The sequence below is a fragment of the Vulpes vulpes genome, chromosome 8 (assembly GCF_048418805.1).
Source record: "Vulpes vulpes isolate BD-2025 chromosome 8, VulVul3, whole genome shotgun sequence".
In the NCBI taxonomy this organism is placed as follows: domain Eukaryota; kingdom Metazoa; phylum Chordata; class Mammalia; order Carnivora; family Canidae; genus Vulpes; species Vulpes vulpes.
The window spans coordinates 53,030,242-53,053,813 of NC_132787.1; the positions used below are offsets into that span (position 1 = coordinate 53,030,242).

General features: G+C 41.4%; 1 protein-coding gene across 9 annotated transcripts; it reads left to right on the plus strand.

Annotated features, from left to right (window-relative positions):
* The first annotated feature begins 18,427 nt into the window (after positions 1–18,427).
* HJV (hemojuvelin BMP co-receptor) lies at positions 18,428–23,368 on the plus strand. 9 transcript variants are annotated; one of them, XM_025983123.2, is made up of 5 exons: positions 18,428–18,662; positions 20,025–20,196; positions 20,594–20,630; positions 21,211–21,308; positions 21,762–23,368. In XM_025983123.2, the coding sequence occupies exons 2-5, from the start codon at positions 20,194–20,196 to the stop codon at positions 22,383–22,385; spliced, it is 762 nt and encodes a 253-aa protein (XP_025838908.1). In that variant the 5' UTR covers positions 18,428–18,662; positions 20,025–20,193; the 3' UTR covers positions 22,386–23,368. The 9 variants fall into 9 exon arrangements, with proteins under 9 accessions (XP_025838908.1, XP_072622793.1, XP_072622790.1 ...); XM_072766692.1 differs by having other exon boundaries at positions 18,505–18,662; positions 21,211–21,261; XM_072766689.1 differs by having other exon boundaries at positions 18,505–18,662; positions 20,594–21,261.
* The last annotated feature ends 204 nt before the right edge of the window (positions 23,369–23,572 follow it).

The following is a 23,572-nucleotide window of genomic DNA, read 5'->3' on the forward strand; positions in this document are numbered from 1 at the left end:
AAAATTAAAAAGAAACGACATCCAACAAACATCAAATGGTGAGAATGGAGAGAAACTGGATCACTCAGCCATTGCTTCTGAGCATGTAAAATGGCACTGGAAAACAGTTTGGCAGTTTATTAAAGGGACAGACAAAAAACTCTAAAGATGCAATTTTCATATGACCCAGCATTTGCACTCCTGGACATTTATGCTAAAGAAATAAAAACTAATGTTCACACAAAACCTGTACACACACACACACACACACACGCACACACACATCCAATCTGTACACAAATGTTTATAGCAGATTTATTAATAATAGCCAAAAACTTGAAACAAGGCAGATGTCATTCAATAGACAAGTGGTACATACTGTGGTACATCAACAGCATGGAATACTACTCAGCAATAAAAGAGAACAAACTACTGATACACACATGACTTGGATGAATCTCCAGAGAATTATGCTGAGAGAAAAAAGCCAATCCTAAAAGATTATACACTATATGATTGTCTATACAACACTTTTAAGATGACAAAATTATAGAAATGGAGAACAGATTATATTTTACTAATGTTAAGGTAAGGATGGAGATGGGAGGGAAGAAGGTATGGCGATATGAGGGATCTTTGTGATGGAGATGACCTATATCATGACTGTATCCATGTTAATATCTTGATTGTAATATTGTACTATAGTTTCCCAGAGGGTTACCATTGGGGGAAACTGGGTAAAGGGTACATGGGATCTCTCTGTATTATTTCTTATAATTGCATATAGGGCTACAATTATCTCAAAAGGAAAAGTTTATGTTTAATGAGTATAGTTTTGCAAGATAGAGTTCTGGAGATTTAGTTGCACAATATGAATGTACTTAACACTACTGAACTGTATATTTTAAAATGGTTAAGGGATCCCTGGGTGGCTCAGTGGTTGAGCATCTGCCTTCGGCTCAGGGTGTGATCCTGGGGTCCTGGGATTGAGTCCCACATTGGGCTTCCTGCACAGAGCCTGCTTTTCCCTCTGCCTATGTCTCTGCCTCTCTCTCTCTGTGTCTCTCATGAATAAATAAAATCTTTTTTAAAAAATAAAAAATACAAATGGTTAAGATAGTAAATTTTATTTTATGTGTATTTTACCACAATTAAAAATTTTATAGAGAAACAAAAAGGGTTTAATTGAAGAGCAGAAGGATTTTACACACAAAAACTAGAGTTGAATGGGACAAAGTACAATTAATTCCACCAGAGGGAGTGAAGAAACTCTGAAAACACTGTTACACACTGGGAGCAAAGGCAGCAGTAGAATTCAAAGCTCCTCTCCAAATTGTTTGAGATTCTCTTTTGCTTGGGCTTAAAGATCCCTATGAGCTCCTCACCCCTTCCTGAAATCAGATTTTCCCACATAATGCCAGATGGCAACAATCTCAACTCCTTCCGTCCACAGAAATGCCTGTCTGAATGGACTTTTCTGTCTTCATCATCCTTTTAGACTAGAGGTTCTCAACTTTGCCCCACATGAAATCACACAGGGAGTACTAACAACAAAAAAATCCTGGTGGTTGGGTTCCACCCCTAGAAATTCTGATTTAATTGGTCTGAGGTATAATCTGAGCATCAGAATTTTGTAAACCTCCGCAGATGAATATAGCATGCAACCCAAGTTAAAAGGTGCTGCTTCAGGCACCAAATAGTACGTTTTCCATTAAGCACTATATTACATTTATCTTGCGTTAGATTGTTATTTTTCATTTGTGTATATTTGTCTCCATGGCAAGACTGTAATAAGGCCTTAATCCTACCAAATATTTCTAGGAAATTTGAGGTGCTTGATCGATGCTTGAAGAATTCTCAACCAGCTGAGAATATTCCTTGGCTTGGCACCAGGATCTAAGTTAATTTTGGCTAATTAATACAGTCCAAATCTAAGATGGAACAAAGGAAGGAGATAAAAATCTAACAGTTGGAGGAAATAACAGACATTATTCCTGATAGAGCAGTGGCCAAAGTCCAGGCCTAAATAACTGAGAAATCTTTGCCTGATTAGCAATAAATGTCTGGGAACAACAACAAAAAAACCCACAGGGTATCAATCATCAACCTTAATTACTATTTGTTTCTCATGATAAATTCTCCTACCAGTTTGATTTGTTTTATCCACAACATCATGATAAGTATGTCAAGAGTTCTTCACAAGACAGAGGAGCCTATGTATGCTGGAGTCCAGGAATCAACCAGAAACACCCAAAGGCCTTCTGAGGGAACAGTCTAGGTGGATAACACCACTGTATAACTAAAAATCCAAGCTCCCCTTGTAGTATATCCTGGGTTCTGATAATTTTCAATAATCTATGTCCAGGAGACCTAAAATGCCTGACATACAGAGGAGATAGCCTGCTGTGTAATTTACCGGTATAAATGTCCCCAGTGCCCACTCAGGTTCCAAGTTCTCCTCAAATGAGGGGACAAGGGAAGAGCCGTAATTATAAAGACTTGGCACCAAATAAGATACTTAGAAACATATAATCTGTTGGTTTTTCAATCCACTTAAGCAATAGAACTCTTTTTTCTTAATGAAAACATACCCCAAATCCCAAAATCTAAAACAACTTAAGGCAGAGCTGCTCTGTTTGGACTGGGGTGTAGGAAACCCCTACAGCTCTAGGAGTGTGGGTTTGAAATCCAAATTCTACGGATAAAGGGGCTGAGGTTTAAGCTTGTGTGGTCCTGTCCTTGAGAGGCTCTGTAGAGAAGCTAAGTATGTGAATTAAAAGGAATCAATGAGGGCCTTCTCAGTTGGTTGATGCTTGCCTTCAGGTTGGGTCATGATCCCAGAGTCCTGGGGTCCAGCCCTACATCCAACTCCCTGCTCAGTGGGGAGTCTGCTTTTCCCTCTGCCCCTCCCTCTGCTCCTTCTCTCTCTCAAAGAAATAAATAAAATCTTTTTTTTTTAAAAAATAAAAGGAATCAAAAAAATAAAAATAAAAAAAAATAAAAAAAATAAAAGGAATCAACCATCTCTCTTACAGGAGAGTAGTGGGAAGGTCATGTCCTTGAGCTCCACACACACACACAAAAACAAACAAAAACAAAAACAAAGAAAACCCTCAAAAATCCTAATCTAACTAGTTTCAACCTGTCCCAAGGTTGTAATTTTAAGATAGTAAGTCTAGAATTTCCTGGTCAGCTCTAGTGAGGTAATACGCCTGATAGATCCCTTCCTCCTCCACAGAAAGATGCGGTCCTCCACTCTTTCCTTGTCCCTATTGCCCTGTGCCTTTAAATTCTCCCGTTTTATACAGTTCTTTGGAGCTCCTTTCTATCTTTCTGTCTGCTGGAGGGATGCTGCTTGATTCATGAATTGGTGAATAAAGAAGCCACTTTGATCTTTAAAAAAAAAAAAAAAAAACCCTCAAAACCAAAAACGACTGCTTCTAAAGCGAGGATGGTCCATAAGGTAAAAACATCTCTACTGAGCCAGTTTAGGTCATGGTAATGTGAAACCACTTGGGATTGAGAATATCTAGGTTTCCTCAACCAGAGTGGTATCACCTTTGGGGTGGGGTGGGGCTTTGGAAATATGCAGGGATACTTTAAAATTTTACATTGACTGGGCATAAAAATGGCACTTAGCAGGAGAGGAGAGACAAAAATGCTAACTGGCCTGCACTGGGCTGTTCAGTTCCACAAAACAAAGAATTGTCCCCCCCACAATGTCAATAGAACCCCCCCCCCCCAGAAACACTGAAGATGAGGAAGCCTAAAAGATTTGGGTTATTTTACACTCTAGATCCCCTTGACACTTTTTCACAGAGGATAATACACTCCTAAAATTTGTATGGAACCACAAAAGACCCCCAAGTAGTCAAAGGAATCTTGAAAAAGGAAAGCAAAACCGGAAGCCTCACAATTCCAGACTTCAAGTTATAGTACAAAACTATAGTCAATCAAGACAGTATGGTACTGGCACAGAAACAGACACATAAATCAGTGGAACAGAATAGAGAACCCAGAAATGGACCCACAATTCTATGGTCAACTAATCTTTGACAAAGCAGGAAAGAATATCCAATGGAAAAAATACTGCTGGGAAAAGTATCTTCAACAAATACTGCTGGGAAAGTTGGACAACAACATAGAAAAGAATAAAACTGGACCACTTTCTTATACCATACACAAAAATAAATTCAAAATGGATAAAAGACCTAAATGTGAGGCAAGATCAAAATCCTAGAGGAGAAAACACGAAGTAATCTCTTGACCTTAGCTGTAGTAACTTCTTACTAGACACCTCTCTGGAGGCAAGAGAAACAACAGCAAAAATGAACTATTGGGACTTTATCAAGATAAAAAGCTTCTGCACGGCAAAAGAATCAACAAAACTAGAAGGCAACCTATGGAATGAGAGAAGATATTTGCAAAAGACTTATCAGATAAAAGGTTAGTATCCAAAATCTATAAAGAATTTATCAAATTCTTTTTAAAAAAATTTTTCCTTTTAAAAATTTGCAAACCCTTGTGTCGAGGGCTGACTTTCAATAGATTGCAGTGAGGGAGCTGCTCATAGGAAACCCCAACGCAGAAGCAGGTTGTCCAGGAATGGTTTAGCACCAGGTTCCCCACCAACATGCCTTGTGTGGTGGGGGGGCCCTTTCAAGCGACACCCCGTTTCCCAGGAGGAGTGGCTCTCTGCACCGGACCCCAGTCCCAAAGGGCAGCAGGGCACCCCACGCCAAGCAGAGCACGCATGGCAGCCCTCTGATAAGTGAGAACTTATCAAATTCAACACCCTGTAAAACCCCAAATAATCCAGTTAAGAAATAGGCAGAAGACATGAATAGACATTTTCTCAAAGAAGACATCCAGATGGCCAACAGACATATGAAAAAATGCTCAGCATCACTTATCGTCAGGGAAATAGAAATCAAAACCATGATGAGATACCACCTTACACCTGTCAGAATGGCTAAAATTAACAGATTTAACTGCACAACAGATGTCAGTGAGGAAACAAAGAAAGGGGAACCCTCTTGCAAACTGGTGCAGCCACTCTGGAAAACAGAATGAAGTTTTTCAAGAAGTTAAAAATAGAGCTACCCTATAGCCCAGCAATTGCAATACTAGCTGGTTACCCAAAGGACACAAAAACACTAATTCAAAGGGGCCCATGCACCCTGATGCTTATAGCAGCCTTGTCAACAACAGCCAAATTATAGGGACACCTGGTTGAGTGTCTACCTTCAGCTCAGGGCGTGATCCTGAAGTCCCAGTATCAAGTCCTGCATTGGGTTCCCTGCAGGGAGCCTGCTTCTCCCTCTGCCTGTGTCTCTGCCTCTCTCTGTGTGTCTCTTATGAATAAATAAATAAAATCTTTAAAAACAAACAACCCAGGGATCCCTGGGTGGCTCAGCGGTTTGGCGCCTGCCTTTGGCCCACGGCGCGATCCTGGAGACCCGGGATCGAATCCCATGTTGGGCTTCTGGTGCATGGAGCCTGCTTCTCCCTCTGCCTGTGTCTCTGCCTCTCTCTGTGTGTGTGTGACTATCATAAATAAATAAAAATTTTTTTAAAAACCCAGCCAAAAAAACCCAGCCAGATTATAGAAAGAACTCAAATGTCCATTGACTGATGAATGGATAAAGAAGATGTGATAATGGAATATTATTAAGCCATCAAAAAGAATGAAATCTTGCCATCTGCAATGATGTGATTGGATTAGAAGGTATTATGCTAAGCCAAGTAAGTCAGCCAGAGAAAGACAAATACCATATGGTTTCACTCATATGTGGAATTTTAAGAAATAAAACATTAACATAGGAGAAGGGGGAAAAAAGAGAGAGGGGGCAATCCATAAGAGACTCCTAACTATAGAGAAAAACCTGAAAGTTTCTAGAGGGGAAGTGGGCAGAGAATGGGCTAAAAAGGGGGGGGGGAAGATCCCTATGACACATCTTATTATGTTCCATCACAACTGAACCTTAATCTCTCTCTCTTATTACTTTCATTGCCTCTGTTCTACCCTTAATAGTTACTCACATTCACCTTCTCAATCAGGAAAATAATCCTTTTTTCAGATGTTAGAAGATCTGCAGCTCTCAGGAGGCCAGGGGCCACTGGTAGCTGGCTGACAAACATAATCAAGGCCATTGTAAAAAAATAATGTTTTTAATAGTGTGCCTAATTCTTCACCAGAAGGTAGGGAAACTAAAACATAAAAACATTTTACAGCAACATGACACAATTGAGTTCTTATCCAAATAGTTAACAGAGGGCTTTCCCTTCTACAACACCTCAAGACAGAAATTAAGATAAAACAAATAAACAAAACTAAATCTGTAAGGGCATATACTGTAATGGATAGTCCTTAGCAACCCAAATATTTTTCAGAACTACTTGATGTCCAGAATAGAATTACTTCAAAGCCATTGTGAAACATCCTTGGAGCAGGAAGAGCAGAATCTGCCTATGGTTCTATTGCTGCTTTGAGGTGGGTATTGACAGTCTTACTCAAGTATCTATCTACCTCACTCTCACCACTATCCATAGTAAAGAGGTAGCTCCTTGGTAGTCTGGGGGCCAGGATTCAGTGCTTTCACAGTGAAGGAGTCATGTCTCTTCCAGCCCTCTAGCAGGAGGTATATGTACACCCGCCCCCCACCAAGAAATTGTAGTTAAAATGTCAAGGCACATATTTGAGAATTTTTTCTTTTGAGAACAGGGCTAATATCTCTCATTCAATTTTCAGAAGGAGTTTGTAATCACCCAAAGTGAGAATCATAGATTTATTTTTTTTCCTTTAAGATTTTATTTATTCATTCATAGAGACACACACACACACACAGAGAGAGAGAGAGAGAGAGAGAGAGAGAGAGAGAGAGAGAGAGAGAGGCAGAGACACAGGCAGAGGGAGGAGCAGGCTCCATGCAGAGATCCTGACGTGGGAGTGGATTCAGGGTCTCCAGGATCACGCCCTGGGCTGCAGGCGGCGCTAAACCGCTGCGCCACCGGGGCTGCCTGAGAACCATAGATTTATAAAAACTCTCCATCCCAAATAATCTCACACTGCCAATGCCCTAATAAATTCAACCAAAGGAAACCTGTCTTTTTACTGCATCAGCAGTCTTGGATTTTACAAGCATTTTATTTTTGGAACTCTCTTAAAGAAAAAAAAAGATTTTATTTATTTATTCTTGAGAGACACAGAGAAAGAGACATAAGCAGGCTCCCTGCAGGAAGCCTGCTGTGGGACTCCATCCCAGGACCCCGGATCACAACCTGAGCCAAAGGCAGATGTTTAGCCACTGAAGCACCCAGGCGTCCCTGGAATTCTCTTCTTAATGCAGGGAAATGCAAGCACTGCTTTCTTCACCTTTCCAGGAAATGACAAAAACACCAAACATGTAGGTAAAGGTGGTACAAAGTAAATAATATGTCTTTATGTACTAGTTTCAAGTGAGCAAAATGGTAAAATTCCAAGCTATGAAAAATGAACAGGTTTTTATTTAACTTACATTTAAATCTAGACTTCCAAAAATATTTGGTTTGCTTTTACCTTAACTTTAATTTATCCAAAAGAGGTTTCTAGAGACTTACAAAAAGGTAAGCAACACCTCACATGTAACCAAAACAAATATAACACATGACAACCAACATAAAAATAGAAAATTCAAGGGATACCTGGGTGGCTCAGTGGTTGAGCGTCTACCCTGCATAGACCTGCTTCTCCCTCTGCCTGTGTCTCTGCCTCTCTCTATGTGTCTCTCATGAATAAATAAATAAATAATCTTTTAAAACATAGAAAATTCAAAAGCTATAGAAAATACAAAATATATAACAAAAAGCCAAGCTTATATAAATGCTGTAACCGAGTATTATATTTTCCTCTGAATTTTGAAACAGGAAGAAAATGAGTTGTAGAATTCTCATCACCTCTTCAAAGGAAACATCAAGCTGCCAAAAAAGGCAAATTTTTCTTAAATATTTTCTAAATGGTGAACTTCGCAAGTAGACCCTTTTACTCCAGCAACTGAATACCTAATGATCATCGCTGGGTTTATCTGAAATTAATTTTGAAAAAGTATCTTCTTTGCTTGTTTCTTTCATTTGCTGGAAGTTAGGGGTTTAGTAATATAGTTTAAATGTGTTGAAATATATTAGAATTCTTTTTAAAAATTTTATTTATTTATTCATGAGAGACACAGAGAGAGGCAGAGACAGAAGCAGACTCCATGCAGGGAGCTTGATGTGGGACTCAATATCCTGGGACTCCAAGATCATGCTCTGGGCCAAAGGCAGGCACCAAACCACTAAGCAACTCAGGCGCCCCATATATTAGAATTCTTTTGAACTCCTTAGGTATATAAAAGCTGGATGCCAGCCTGTCTCTTTCTCATCCTCAGTGATAGGCTCATTCTCCTAGCCAGCACTCTAATTTGAAGATCTAGGGACTGTTTTCTCTGGTGTACTATCTCTCACATCCTCTCTAAATTTGTATCTTTTGGGGATGCCTGGGTGGCTCAGGGGCTGAGCGTCTGCCTTTGGCTCAGGGTGTGATCCCGGGGTTTTGGGATCAAGTCCCACCACATCAGGCTCCCTGCATGCAGCCTGCTTCTCGCTCTGCCTGCGTCTCTGTGTCTCTCATGAATAAATAAATTTTTAAAAATCTTTAAAAATAAATAAATAAATCTGTATCTTTTGTTTTTTTCTTTTCTTCATCTACATTGATCTGCCTGGGAATCTATAAAAGATGCTGTAATGCAAAAGTATTGACTTCTGGGGCTGATAAATCTGGGTTTGAATTAGATAACCTTGTTAAAGATTTTATTTATTCATGAGAGACATAGAGAGACAGAGACAGACAGACACAGGCAGAGGGAGAAGCAGGCTCCATGCAAGGAGCCCGATGCGGGACTCGATCCTGGGTCTCTAGGATCACGTCCTGGACTGAAGGCGGTGCCAAACCGCTGAGCCACCCGGGCTGCCCAAGAAACTATATATTAAACCAGTTTTCTATTTTTTATCCAGACTGACATTTAACAATACTTTCGTTGTTAATAGCATTTTAAAGTGTATACAGAGCTATTTACACATGTGCATTATTAGGCAATTGCATAAACATTTGATTCTCACTAAATAGGCAGGCAGAAATTTTGCAGAAGAGAATATTGTGATTCAGAGAGTTCAGGTGACTTGCCTCAAGGTCCTACAGCTAGGACAAAATTCACCTGACTTAGCGCTGAAAGATCTCTCTAATAGTCTATCTCTGCTTCTTAAACAAAGAAAATTCATCTCCTTTGTAAAGATTTCTCTGATTTCTACAAACAGATTTAATTGCCACCTTCTTTGTATCCCTACAGTATGTTGGACATACTTCTAAATATTATTAATATTTATCATTTATCTTATAATTATCTGTTTATCTGTCTGTTTCTTCCCACCTAAATCATGCTTCCCAAAGGTAGGAACCATGTTTGTCTTATGGCCTGGCATAACTTAGGTGCTTTAAAAATTCTAAACAAGAGTCAAAATCAATCAGTAGGGTTATTTTAGCCTGATAAGCTAATGTGTCGATATAGAGCCCATCCCATTGCTCATCCTGATTCTTGTCTGTTCTCCAACACCGATGGTGTTGTGTTCCCTTGAAGCTGTAGGGCTTGACTGTGGGAGGTGCAGGGCTATATCCTCCATATAGAGAAAATACCACAGCAGAACATTTTCTGTTGTAGATGCCGTAGTTTTAGCAAAGGGCCTGTCAATTCTTGGCTGGGGTAAGGTGGGGTGAGAGGGAAGGATGAAGAAGCTGATTGTTTTTTTAAAATTCTTACAACTCGTTTCTCAGAGGTAGGAGTTGAAGAAAAATGCTATATCAAAGACCGATTACATGAAGACGTGGTATATGCATGCAATATAATGTTACTCAGCCATTAAAACAAAAAAGATATATTGCCCTCAGTGACAACATGGACCTACAGGGTATTATGCTAAGTGAAATAAGTCTGGCAGGGAAAGATAAATACCATATGATTCCACTTGTATGTGGAATCTAAAAAAAACAACAACAAAAACCAAGAAATGAACAAACAAACAAATGAATGAATGAACAGACCCATAAATACAAAGAACAAAATGATAGTTACCAGAGGGGAGGGTATGAAGATGGGAGGTACAGGCTTCCAGTGATGAGTGAATAAGTCATGGAGATGAAAAGTACAACACAAGGAATATAGTCAACGATATTGTATAGTGTTGCATGGTGACAGATGGTGACTACCCTTGTGGTGAGTATAGTACTAACCTATAAACTTGTTGAATCACTACATTGTATACCTGAAACTAATGTAACATTGTGTCAGATATATATATATATATATAGTTTTATATGTATACTTATATGCAGTTATATGTAGTTACATATATAGTTATATATATATACATGTGTATATATATAATTGATGTATATATATATATATGTATGTATACATATGTAATTGATTCTTTGAACCAAGAGCAGAAAATGATTCCAAAATCATTAGCCCTGTAGTGAAGGCAGAGTCCAGTTATCCTGCCTGATTCCCCTTTCACTTTCTCAAAGCCCACTCTCCATTCACATACAAGTTTTATCTCAGGAAACATATGTACCTTATTTCTTCCTATTGGGAAGGATGATGAATAATTGGTTTGGGAGTAGGCAGAAAAACTGAGGAAGGTCTTTTATGTTCTATGCGTTGCCTTCTTTCCTTTCCTTTGTGCTGGTGCAGTTTCCTGGCACTGGTTTTGGGAACCGTGATTACTGGACCACGGAAATTACCTGTTTCCTTGAGAAGAAGCATGGGAAAGAATTTGCCATCAAGCATACAAGGTGGGTGAAGTGGATAGGGAGGTGTTGAGTGGACCTAAGAGGTGGCTGAAGTGGCCACAAGTTAATAAGTTAAGGGGAAAAGCTCAGGACTGGCCAAGGCAGGAATGCCCTCCCTTTCAAAAATCAAAATAACATAACATAATGTAGTTTAAAATCACAGAATATTTAGAGCTTACACAAAGAACGTCAGTTCTCATGCCCCCCTACTGAGACATTCGATAGAGTCTCTTCCAATTCTTTTAGCTTTTTTGTCTGGCACTTACTTCATATTTCTCTTATTTTATTTCTTAATTCACAAATAGTAAACATAGCTTTTGCTTTTTTGTTATAGTAATTGGAATGTCGGCTTTCACATCATGTTGTAGATCTGCCTTCTCCTTCCTCTATTCCCTCATCCTCCTGATAGTTATACAATTTGTATATCAATACATAGCGTTTGCATTACTGTCGCTGTGCAAATAATATCCACTGTGGAGCCAAGTAGTATATTTTTATTGTTTTCTGTCTTGAACAACCCTTTGTTGTAAGGTTATAATAATTTATTTAAATAATGTATTTGTTTAACTGTGCCCCATCTCCAATTTATTCCTGAAATGTCAAATGTTTATTAGACTTTTCACTCAAATGATCAACATATCTAATAATCTAAGAAATCAAATTTCTTTTTCTGGGACACTTGCCCCAGCTCCACTGAGAATTCTTTTTAGTCACCATCGCCATCTGCTGACTGTTGGTGGAATGGAAAGACAGAATTATGAGGTGCAGGGCTAATATTTTTAAGCCAGAAAATGTCCTTACTAGGGTATTTGACCTTTGGAATGACAATCTGGAGGAAGGAATATGTCCCTGTGATAGGACTAGAAAAGAGCATATAAAATCTTGAAATATTCTCTCTCCCTTATCCCATCATCTTCTTCTTCTCTGTGTTTTTCTAGAAGAACGAGTTTGTTCTAAAATTCCTTGTGATGCTGTGGTCATTCTGAACCTTTGTCTGATCCAACAAAGGAAAAACAAAAGATGGGCTACCTGTTTTTTTGTGTGTGTATGTTTTGTTTTGTTTTTTTAAATTACAGCTTCATTGGGTATAGTTGATGTGAGATAAACCACACATATTTAAAGTATATAATTTCAGGGGCTCCTGGGTGGCTCAGTGGTTGAGTGTCTGCCTTTGGCTCAGGGCGTGATCATGGGGTCCTGGGATCAAGTCCCACATTGGGCTCCCCACCGGGAACCTGCTTCTCCCTCTGCCTATGTCTCTGCCTCTCTCTGTGTCTCTATGAATAAATAAATAAAATATGTTAAAAATGAAGTATATAATTTCATGGGCTTTGACATATGTACACCCATGAAATTGCTGCCACAATCAAGTTAATGAACATGTTGCTCCTAAAATTTCCCCTTGCCTCTTTGTAAACCATCCCTCTCTCCCTTAACCCGTTCCCAAGCAACCACTGGTCTCCTTTCTGTTGGTGTGTATTAGTTTACATTTCCTAACACTTTATAAAAACAGAAACAAGCAATATATACTTTCTGTTGTTGTTTGGCTTATTTGCTTGCATGATTATTTTGAGATTCATCGTGTTATGTGCACTAGTAGTTTATTTCATTTTATTGCTGACTGATATTCTATTGTCTGGATTTGTCACAATTGATATATCCATTCATCTGTTGATGGATATTTGAGTTGTTTCCAATTTTTTTGGTTATTACAGAGAAAACTATAATGAATATTTGTGCATAAGACTTTGTGCTGACATATGTTATCATTTCCCTTGGGTCACTACTTAGGAGTGGAATGTTTAGATCATATGGTAGGCGTATGCTTAACTTTAATTCAAAGAACCTGCCAGACCATTTTTACAAACTGGTTGTACCATTTTACATTCTCACCAGGATCTTGTGAGAGTTCCACTTCTTGCCAATACTTGATATGGTCAGTCTTTTTAATTTTAGCTATTGTAGTAGTTGTGTAGTGTTTTCTCATTGCAATGAATCCGATTTGCACTTCCCTAATGACTAATGATGTTGAGCATCTTTTCACGTGCTTATTTTGACCTACTCATTTTTAAATACTTCACTGGTATTTAAACAGGACTAACCTTAATTTTGAGCAAAGGAGATGATATTACATGACAGGTACCATAGAAGAATCTCATTCACCAGTTGGCTATGAAATTCTTAACTGACTTGAAATTCCCACACCTGAGGGATAAAGTTACTCTTTTGAGTTAAGAGAACCAATATAAGGAGCAGTTTCTAAAAAAGATGTTTTGAGGAAAAATGAAGGGACAACCTTGGATGTTTTCTCCCCCATTTTCTTCCATTAGAACAGATTGTTTTCTAGATTCGCCTCGGGTCATTTCAGAGAGTATAGAGAGTGTGCTTTAAGGGTATGGCAGAGTGGCTGTAGTCCTTAGAGGAGATAGAGAGGAAGGAATAGGGGATGAAGAACTGCAAAGGAATTTGAAGTGGCAGGCCAGATAGTACACCCTGCCTGGTAAGCTCTGGGGGAGTTCAGGGGTGTATGGCCAGGTGGGTGAGACTAAGAGAAGAAGAGGAAGAAAAGTGTGAACACTTGATTAGGTCAGGAAAGGCAGGCCCCAGATAATGGAGTACCAGAAGGGGGAGACTAAGACCAGAAACAGGGGGGCAATGCCGAATATAAAAATTACCTGCTTCGTAGATTTATTCAGAGCAGCGTTTGTTACTTTAGAACATTCTAGATTAGAACAGCTTCTATTCTCAGTCTTCTCTTCTACAAACTAGATTCCTTCAACTTTGGGCTTTTGTGTCCCGTTGTCTCCCCCCGCCCGCCCCCTGCTTTCCCAGCATTCCCTTTGGGCTTCATGTAACAAAAGGATGTTGCTTAATGTGGAGTCAGCCACAGCCACAGCTCACTTCCTTGCCCACCTACCTCCATAACCAGAATCTTCAGTGGCTGTTTCCTTGACAACACAGTGTAGTGATTAAGAGTTAAGGCTCTTGGAGCCCACCTGCCTGAGTTGAACAATTATTGTCAATTAATGAATTAGTTAGTGTTCAACCATTTATCAGCTGTGACTGTGGGCAGGTTGCTTAATCTTGCTGTACCTCAATTTCTTTATATGAAAGTGAAGATGAGACTATTAACCTTCCTTAGAGAGTTGTGAAAATTAAATGAATTCATATTTTAAAAATGTTTCAAACATTGCCTGGTAGGTTTTAAGCTCTCAAGTGTTAGCTATTAATTTAAACTCCTTAGACCTCTTTCAAAGTGCCTCTAATTTGGCCTCTTCACACTTTCCATTCCATTGCTTCCTATCTACTTCAAGTTTTGCTGGTTTCCTCGCTGAAGCATGAATCTATGCACAACTCTAGGTGGTTTTCTTTGCCCTGGAAGGCCCTTAACAATTCAAATCCTACTCAATCTTCAAAGATCACCTCAAATCCCATCCCTTCTATTGCCTCTTATTATTATTTCTTTAGTTCTCATCAACTATCTTCCCATCTGAATTCATAGCACCACAGAATTTAGGGAATGATTGCACACTCATCACTTCTTCATGTGAATCAGTCTTTTTCCTGAATAGCCTGTAAACATCCTGAGGGGTGGAAGTAATACCTGATTCTGCTGAGCCCTCTTTCAATGGAGTGAATACAATGTCTTTACTCCATTTCAAGCATCTGTAAAGAGATTCAACACAGGCAACAGAAGAGCATGTGAAGAATTCATAGCTTTATTTTTTTTTAAGATTTTATTTATTTATTCATGAGAGACACAGAGAAAGAGGCAGAGACACAGGCAGAGGGAGAAGCAGGCTTCATGCAGGGAGCCTGATGCATGACTTGACCCCAGGACCCTGGAATCACGACCCGAGCCAAAGGCAGACATTTAACTACTGAGCCACACAGGCATCCCTGAATTAAATAACCTTGGACAAGATGGTTTTTCTGAGCTTTAGCTTCTATAAAATGCGGTTAAATTTTGCCATTCAGCTTTGTTGTAAGGATTAGAAATGCTATCATCAGATCACTCAGCATAGCATGTGGTACCAGTAGATGATCAACGATAAACTATTTCTACTATGATGAGTACCCTTGTCCAGGTAGATCCGTTTTAATGTGTCTCATGACAATTCGCTGTACTCATTTCTAAAACCCACACGACATCCTCTTGCTGTGTTTCTCCTGTCATTTAACCTTGTCTGTGCTTTCAAATGTTGCTCACCTCTTAGCCACGGGTGGGATTTTTCACGCTAGTACAAATAATATGTTATCTAGCTGGTTCCACTACCTTTCCTGGTGCAGCTTCTTTACAGCTTTATAACCCTGAAGGACCATGCAGTAACTTAAAAGTATTGTAGAGGTGACCCCAAAGGGGTAAAGGTGATGGGTCTGTAAATGGGATGGGAAAGTTCTCAATGACTTGAACCATGTTCTGAATCATCCTGAGGGGTGCAACAAAGAACTATTGGCCATCTTCTTGAAGAGCTGGAAAACTTTTCCTGTCAAAGGCCATGGAATTATAGAAAACAGAGCAATTTAAGGCCTTACAAGAAAACAATCATGAAAGAAATGATCTCATTTACTTCAAAAATCAGTCATTGTCAAAAGTAGTGAAAATCAGTCCTGGGAACATCTGAGCATCAAAAAGTCCTGTAGCTTTACCTTTAAAATATGTCTCAACACTGCCTACTTCTCATTGTTTCCTGACCACAGTCATAGTCCTGGATGGGGGACTTTGCTTCCAACCCTTCCTTTCTCCAAAATCATATCTACAGAGCAGTGAAAATTCCCCAGTTTTAAAATTTAGATTGTGAATTATTATTGTGATTTAATGTACACTTTTTCTTTTCTTTTTTTCTCCTTTCTTGTCTTCTTTTGGATTGATCAAGTTTTTGTCTTGTTTTGTTATCTTAATTCCCTTTTCCTCCTTTATGTTTTCTATTATTTTGGTGCCTACCCTTACAACACAGACTTAAATATTAATTAAAGCATAAAATCAGTTTTGACACATTCTTCCCAAACAATATGAAAAGCTCAAACAGCTTTAATTACAAGTCCCATTCTGTTTTATGTGTTATTATTGTGTTTACTGCCAGAGGCAGTCATTTTTAAACATACAGTATTCAGTATTTAGATTCAATCACATATGTATTTCTTTGTTTACCATTCCTTCTCTCACCTTAATCCATCCTTCTTTGCTCAAAATCATTCTTGCTAGTAAATCTTTTTAATGGTTCTTTTGATGTGGATTTATTGGTGCTCTTGTTTTGTTTGAAATGTTTTTCTTATTTTTAATTCTGGAATAATACTTAAGCTGAGTATAGAAGTCAAGGTTGATAATTATTATCTCTCAGCTTATCAGACTCTCCACAACTGAGTTTGGAATAAAATACAGACAAGACCCTCTGCAACCACAAAAATGAGGAATCATCCCCTCTTCTGACTAACATGAGTAATTGCTGCTTTTTTGTCGTTGTTTTAACCAGTTTCAGTTCCAATCCCTGTTCAGTTCTTTTGCCTCCCAAGTATATACCCAATCATTGAAATAACTCTGCTTCTTGGCAATATTCACTCCAAAATTGCTATGCTTACTCTAGTTCAGAAGTATCCAAAAGAGGCCCAAATTCTAGAAGAGAGAACTATAAATGTTGATTTTTTAATTATGCCATTCCTTTTTCAGTTATCTGCTAGAAAACTTCTATAAAGAGAAATTTCCCCCTCATCTTGAATTCCCACAGTAAGAATAGGATAAACGTTTTATTCTTTCCAATTACTAGCAGTTTTCAAAATAATGAGTTGATCCCCTAGCATTCTCCAGTAAGGAGTTTGTGTTTTTAAGTATTGTTGGAAACTCATAGATTTAAACATATTTGATACAAATATGATAGTTGAACATATCAAATACGCAAATAGTATCCTTTTGACACTCAAATTGTCTCATCTTTAGCCAGTGCAAACTATTCAGTTGTTTCTGAGTCCTTTTGATGCAATCCTAATAGTTTTTGAAGGTTTCCTTGCTTAGCTTGGACAATTCCTCACTCATACCTGAAATGAGCCATTTCTCTAATGAGTTCCTTTCAGTGGGAAATGGTGTTTAGAAAGCTCAGTTTGGATGTAGGCATGGCCATTGGGTTATCATTTCTAGGCCTTATCAGCATAAGCTAGGAAATGTTTTAGGATAAAATATGCCTCAAGCTCGCAGTTTTATTTCCAATTTAAATCAGAATTACAGAGTTTTTACTTAATTTCATCAATGATAAATCTGTATCTCCTTATTCTACACCAAAAATCCTGGTTCACAAAGATGTTAGCATTAATCCTTGTTTGTTTATTTTACAATGGTAATTGCACAATAACACCCATGATAGTTGCACAATACCAATACCAATACTACCACCCACAATAGTTGCACAATAACAATACCAATACTACCACCAACAATATGACTACTTGAAAATATTTTTGCATTTCTTTTTGTCCCTAGAGTAAATCCCACTTGGGATGTCATAGTCAAATTACTGTGTTTTAAAGTCACTTGAATAGTTTGGTTGGCATTTCATATTTTTGCAATAAAATCCTTGTGCTATGGACTCATGTGGTTGAGAGAAATCTAAATTTTTCAGAAATATATGCATAATAAGAGTACTGTGCAGACTGCTAGATTATGAATTAAATGCAAGCCAATTAAGCAAATGCCTTAGTGACACTATTTGGAATCAGCCTTTGTGTTCACTTCACTTGGCAAATATAAGATGATGATCCCAGATGCCTATAACTGCAAAAATAAGATATGGCTAAATTCCTTAGTTGTAATATCTTAAAAGGTCACAAGATTATGTTATTCCACAAAAGTATCTTTCTGAATCTCTTCTTATCTCACTTTATCTTTCCAAGTCCCAATCCACCCCCAAACGCTGTAGATTAATAACTTTCAAAAAACTCTATTCTTATTCCTTCTTCACCTTTTTGCCTCTGCTAGCCTCCTCCTCTAACAACTAGGGAGCTTATATTTTGTGTGTGAATTGGTTAAGAGGGAAGGAAGAGGAATTACTGTATAAACTAAGAGAATGAAATGGAGGAGACAGGGGGATAGACAGCTGCAAGGATCTGTTCTGGTAGACTGAAACAGACCTAGGCAACTCAGAGCTCGGATTTCTCCACTGGACAGCTGGCTTTTTTAGTCCTTCTGAAATACTCTGCAAAGATGGGGGAAGGGGTGTGAACTACCTCTGCTATGGACCCTATCTGAAGTCACCTACCTTCTAGATGTGACCAATAGAAACTAAATGCAATCTTTAACATAGCAGGGATGAAAGCGGTGAAAGAAGAGTGTAATTTCCCACTTCTAGTTTTTAAAGGCTGGGAGCTCATTACTGAGAATGCTGGAGGGCTGCCTGGAGTAGGCAGTGACTAGAGTCACATAACCTGGAAGTGGATATCTGACTTGCCTATAATATTTCTGTTGCCCCTTCCCCAGTTGGCACTCTATATTCCATATTCTTTCTAATCCTTCTACCCTCCCCATCCCCCCAACCCACACCCTACTGCCACTGACGTTCCTGGAATTTTGGACTTAGCTATTTTTAAAACAGTCAACTCAGTAGCCACCTCCCTCCCCCGCTCAGCTGTCCAGTACTCTGGCCAGCCATTTACTCCCCCTTCCCCCCACCCAAATCTTCTCTGATTCCCTAACCTCAGTGAGATTGCAGCCAGTCTGGGGACCTGGGGGAGACATGGAGAAAGACGGGGGATCCCCTGGCTGGAGCTGACCGACAGAGTAGGCAGTCATGGCTGGAGGATTGGATATCAGAGTAATGTTTGACCTCTGGAAACAGTAAGTCAAAATGAAATTGCAATTCCTTTAATACGCTTTTGGAATGAAGTTAGACTTTCAGAAAATTATGACACCTACTTGAATGTCTCTAGTCCAAAAGCTAGGATCTCTTTTCATACCAAGGTGCCCCATCTCCATTTCTCCTCCTGTCTTATTTCTTTCTGGCTGCTGGCCACTTGCCACTTGAAGTTTCATCTTCTGTCTCTCCTCTGGCCGTTTTAGCTCTCTCCTTACTCTGTTGCCTCAGACTTCTGGTGAAGTTTTAGGAGTTTCCTATATGCCCTATTCTGTAGTTTTCTCACCATGGCCAGATTTAGCCTCAGATGATTAGTCACTGGTACCCTTCTACCTGCCCCTACTTGGCAGTGACCTTCACATTGGGCTTCCAAGGGTAGGGGCTATGTCTTGTTGTAAATTATTTATTTACACACTCCAGTCTTCCCACCCTATTCTCCCTCCTGCATGACTTTGACCCCAATCATACCCTTACGCCAAGAATGGGGAGTTTGGCAGGAGGGGTTTTGCAGGAGGAGTTTTGCAGAGGACAGGCCCCAAGGCCCCAAGGCCTGTCCTCTGCAAAAGACTGAGAACTTCTGAATTTGCAAAGGAAAGATGAAAAGAGTGATTCTTCAGTCAGATTTGGAAAAATAAAAAAAATACAAGAACTGTTGACTCAACACACACAAGAATGGATTTGCATGCTTGGTTTGCATCCTATTATTCTGTGAGAGAGGGGGATTATAATCTTAGCTGTCTCAGATGAAAGAGATTGGTCCCTTTTCATTTGAATACTGATGTTCTAAAGAGGGAATGGGTATTCCACCCTCACTCCTTCTTGCTAAACATTCTGACACAAAGGAGGAAGAGAAATGAATGACACCCCCTGGAGGGTGTCCCCTCTGGATGGGGAGAAGCAAATAAGAGGTGTGTTTCTGAAGTATTTTTAAATCCTAATTATATTGAGGAGCCCACTGGGATGACTGGGGTCTGATCCATCCCCACAATCCCTCCTTTTTTTTTTTTTTTTTTTTTTTTGACATTTCTGCTGTTTGGTAGCTCAGGATGGGGCAATACAGTGGACTCTGCCCGCCCGCGCCCCCCCCCCCCCCCCCCCCCCCCCCCGCCAGTCTAGTCAACCTTCCTTCCACCCCCACCTCAGGGTGTTGCATAAGGGACCTGAAAGTGGCCACAAGAACAAGGCACAGAGGCTTAACAGCCACACTTACAGTTGGGGGAGCTCTATTCTCCCCAAACTCCCGACCGCTCATCCTTTTTCCTGATCTTCCCAGATTCTCTTCACATCATCCTGAATGATCTTCGACTCTTCTCTCTCCCCATGCCCAGCCAAGTTTCTTTTTTCAGTCCTTTACAGGAGGTCCGGTCAAAATTCACTAGGTAGGAGGGTCGTCAGCTGGAAAAAGCCGGAGCCTGGGGGGACCTGGCCGCATAGGTATGGGGGATCCAGGCTGGTCTCCCCATGGCAGCCCCCCAACTCTAAGCACTCTCACCCTCCTGCTCCTTCTCTGTGGACATGGTAAGGAAGGGCTAGGGAAGGGCTGGGGAACCTAGAGGGTCCTCTGCTGTGCAAGGGTGGGCAGGTGAGCATGTGTATGGAGAAGGGACAGGTGCTGGAGAGTTCCAGTCACTCGCCTGGCTCTCTAATAGATATATATTTTATTTCCCATTCGCCTTGGGGAAGGACACTGGAAAAGCGCTTGATCCATAGGGAGAAGAGACCTAGCGGGCTTACACATTTTTAACAAGACGTAGTGAACACAGGAACTAGGGAGCTGGGGGCTGAGGACCAGGGACTGGACTGGAACTTGGGATCAGTTGGGTTTTAGGAGCAGCTGAAATTTTCCTTCATCAGATTTGGGAGAATTAAGTGGGGATCCAAGAGCCATCTCACAATCCTCTCCCTTTGTCCTCAGCTCACTCTCAATGCAAGATCCTCCGCTGCAATGCTGAGTATGTATCATCCACCCTGAGCCTTAGAAGTGGGGGTTCACCGGGAGCGCTTCGAGGAGGAGGAGGAGGAGGAGGAGGAGGAGGAGGAGGAGGAGGAGGAGGAAGGAGAGGGGGAGGAGGAGGAGCTGGAGGAGCTGGAGGAGCAGGAGGAGGGGCAGAAGCTGGGGGCCGGGGTGGAGCCGTGGGCTCCGGCGGCCTCTGCCGAGCCCTCCGCTCCTACGCTCTCTGCACCCGGCGCACCGCCCGCACCTGCCGCGGAGACCTGGCCTTCCATTCGGCCGTGCACGGCATCGAAGACCTGATGATCCAGCACAACTGCTCCCGCCAGGGCCCCACGGCCCCTCCCCCGCCCCGCGGCCCAGCCCTTCCGGGCTCGGGCCCTGTCCGCTCCTCTGGCCCCCCAGCCCCGGACCCCTGTGACTACGAAGGCCAGTTTTCCCGGCTGCACGGTCGTCCCCCGGGCTTCCTGCATTGCGCCTCCTTCGGGGACCCCCACGTGCGCAGCTTCCACCACCACTTTCACACGTGCCGTGTCCAGGGAGCTTGGCCCCTGCTGGATAATGACTTCCTTTTTGTCCAGGCCACCAGCTCCCCCGTGGCATCGGGGGCCAACGCCACCGCCACGCGGAAGGTCAGGGACTCAGCAGCTCCTCCAGGCCCCGTCACGGTCGCCCCACGGTACCACTCCCTCCCATCCCCACGGTTCTGCAGAGACGCTCGCTATTCCCTCTCCTCCTGACTGCTCCCGCATCTCCCGCCACCCCCTCCCACCAAGAACTTGCTCCTCAAGTCACTTTCCCTGGCTGGGAGTGTCACGCAGATGCAGAAGACACAAGAGAACGTTGAGAGGAGAGCGGAGGAGTCCTAGGTTGAGGAATTAGAGAGGGAAACTCCCTTCCCCTGTGAGTTGCTGAGATTGAGACCAGAAAGGACAGGGAGGGGTGGAGTGGGGCTGGGGCAATTCTAGAGCACCAAGAGAAGGGATCAGAGTGGGGGTAGACACCCCCCCACCCCAGCAGTAAGCCTGGCGTCTCTGCCCAGATCAGATCCCTGACTGCGTGGAGGGCTGATTGTGGTAAGTGGAGGAAGCACTGAGCCCAAAATGAACTGTTTTCCTGCTTGCCTTCACAGCTCACCATTATATTTAAGAACATGCAGGAATGCATTGACCAGAAGGTCTACCAGGCTGAGGTGGACAATCTTCCAGCAGCCTTTGAAGATGGTTCTATCAATGGAGGCCACCGACCTGGGGGTTCAAGTTTGTCCATTCGAACTGCTAACCCTGGGAATCACGTGGAGATCCGAGCTGCCTATATTGGCACAACTATAATCATTCGACAATCAGCCGGGCAGCTCTCCTTCTCCATCAAGGTAGCGGAGGATGTGGCCAGGGCCTTCTCAGCTGAGCAGGACCTGCAGCTCTGTGTCGGGGGGTGCCCCCCAAGTCAGCGACTCTCCCGTTCAGATCGCAGTCGTCGGGGAGCTATAAACATTGATACTGCTAAACAGCTGTGCAAGGAAGGGCTGCCAGTTGAAGATGCTTACTTCCATTCCTGTGTCTTTGATGTTTTGATCTCTGGTGACCCCAACTTCACTATGGCAGCTCAGGCAGCTTTGGAGGATGCCCGAGCTTTCCTGCCAGACTTAGAAAAACTGCACCTCTTCCCCTCAGATGCTGGGGTTCCTCTTTCCTCAGGAACCCTCCTGGCTCCACTCATGTCTGGGCTCTTTGTTCTGTGGCTTTGCATTCAGTAACTAGGCCAGCAACCCTGTGGCTGGTGTAGAAATGATCAGGGGTTAGAGACAGGGAAGAACATGAAAATCAGTGAAGAGAACATTGGGAACTAGAAGACACCTGAAAAGGATGCCTGGGTGGCTCAGTGATTGAGCGTCTGCCTTTGGCTCAGGTAATGATGCCTGGATCGAGTCCCACACAGGTCTTCCTGCAGGGAGCCTGCTTCTCCTCTGCCTGTGTCTCTGCCTCTCTCCCTGTGTCTCTCATGAATAAATAAAGTCTTAAAAAAAAAAAAAAAGACACCTGAAATAATGACATTTAACCGGAGTCAGATAAGGCTGCAGTCCAGGACTGAAACGATCACAGAATAAGGATTCTGGGCAACGCTTTTGCAATCTAGATCTCTATAAGTGCTCTTCGTCAATTTTCCCAGGCCCAGTTATAATAAGCGATTGTTCTAGTCTAGCTACTCCTGAAATCACCCCAACAAACTTAGAAGCTTGATGACCAGTAGAAAACTTTTTCAAGAGGAAAGAGTTGGAAGAGGAAGACATGATCATTTACCTATGAGAGATTTAAAAATATAACGATATTTTCTCTTAGAAGATGGAAAGAGGAAGAAATGATTAAGGATGGAGTCTATTTGACAAATAAAAGTGGGTAAGATGTGTTCTTTCTTCGTTCAGAAATGAAATAGGGGTTGTCTGGATCTTAGGAGAAAGGAAACTCTGCCTTTGGAGAACGGCACAGATAGGAAAGAAACTAGCATTCCCACCCCTAACTAATCTTTATTAAAGCTATGAATTGGGATGCCTGTGTGGCTCAGTAGTTAAATGTCTGCCTTTGGCTCGGGTCGTGATTCCAGGGTCCTGGGGTCAAGTCATGCATCAGGCTCCCTGCATGAAGCCTGCTTCTCCCTCTGCCTGTGTCTCTGCCTCTTTCTCTGTGTCTCTCATGAATAAATAAATAAAATCTTAAAAAAAATAAAGCTATGAATTCTTCACATGCTCTTCTGTTGCCTGTGTTGAATCTCTTTACAGATGCTTGAAATGGAGTAAAGACATTGTATTCACTCCATTGAAAGAGGGCTCAGCAGAATCAGGTATTACTTCCACCCCTCAGGATGTTTACAGGCTATTCAGGAAAAAGACTGATTCACATGAAGAAGTGATGAGTGTGCAATCATTCCCTAAATTCTGTGGTGCTA

What these genes read in the sequence shown, in the direction of transcription:
- HJV (XM_072766689.1), top strand. Translation starts at nt 20,115, where the DNA reads ATGGGGGATCCAGGCTGGTCTCCCCATGGCAGCCCCCCAACTCTAAGC. An exon ending in GCTCCTTCTCTGTGGACATG is followed by an intron (nt 20,197 to 20,593) that starts GTAAGGAAGGGC and finishes CTTTGTCCTCAG; the next exon opens with CTCACTCTCAATGCAAGATC. An exon ending in ACGCCACCGCCACGCGGAAG is followed by an intron (nt 21,262 to 21,761) that starts GTCAGGGACTCA and finishes TTGCCTTCACAG; the next exon opens with CTCACCATTATATTTAAGAA.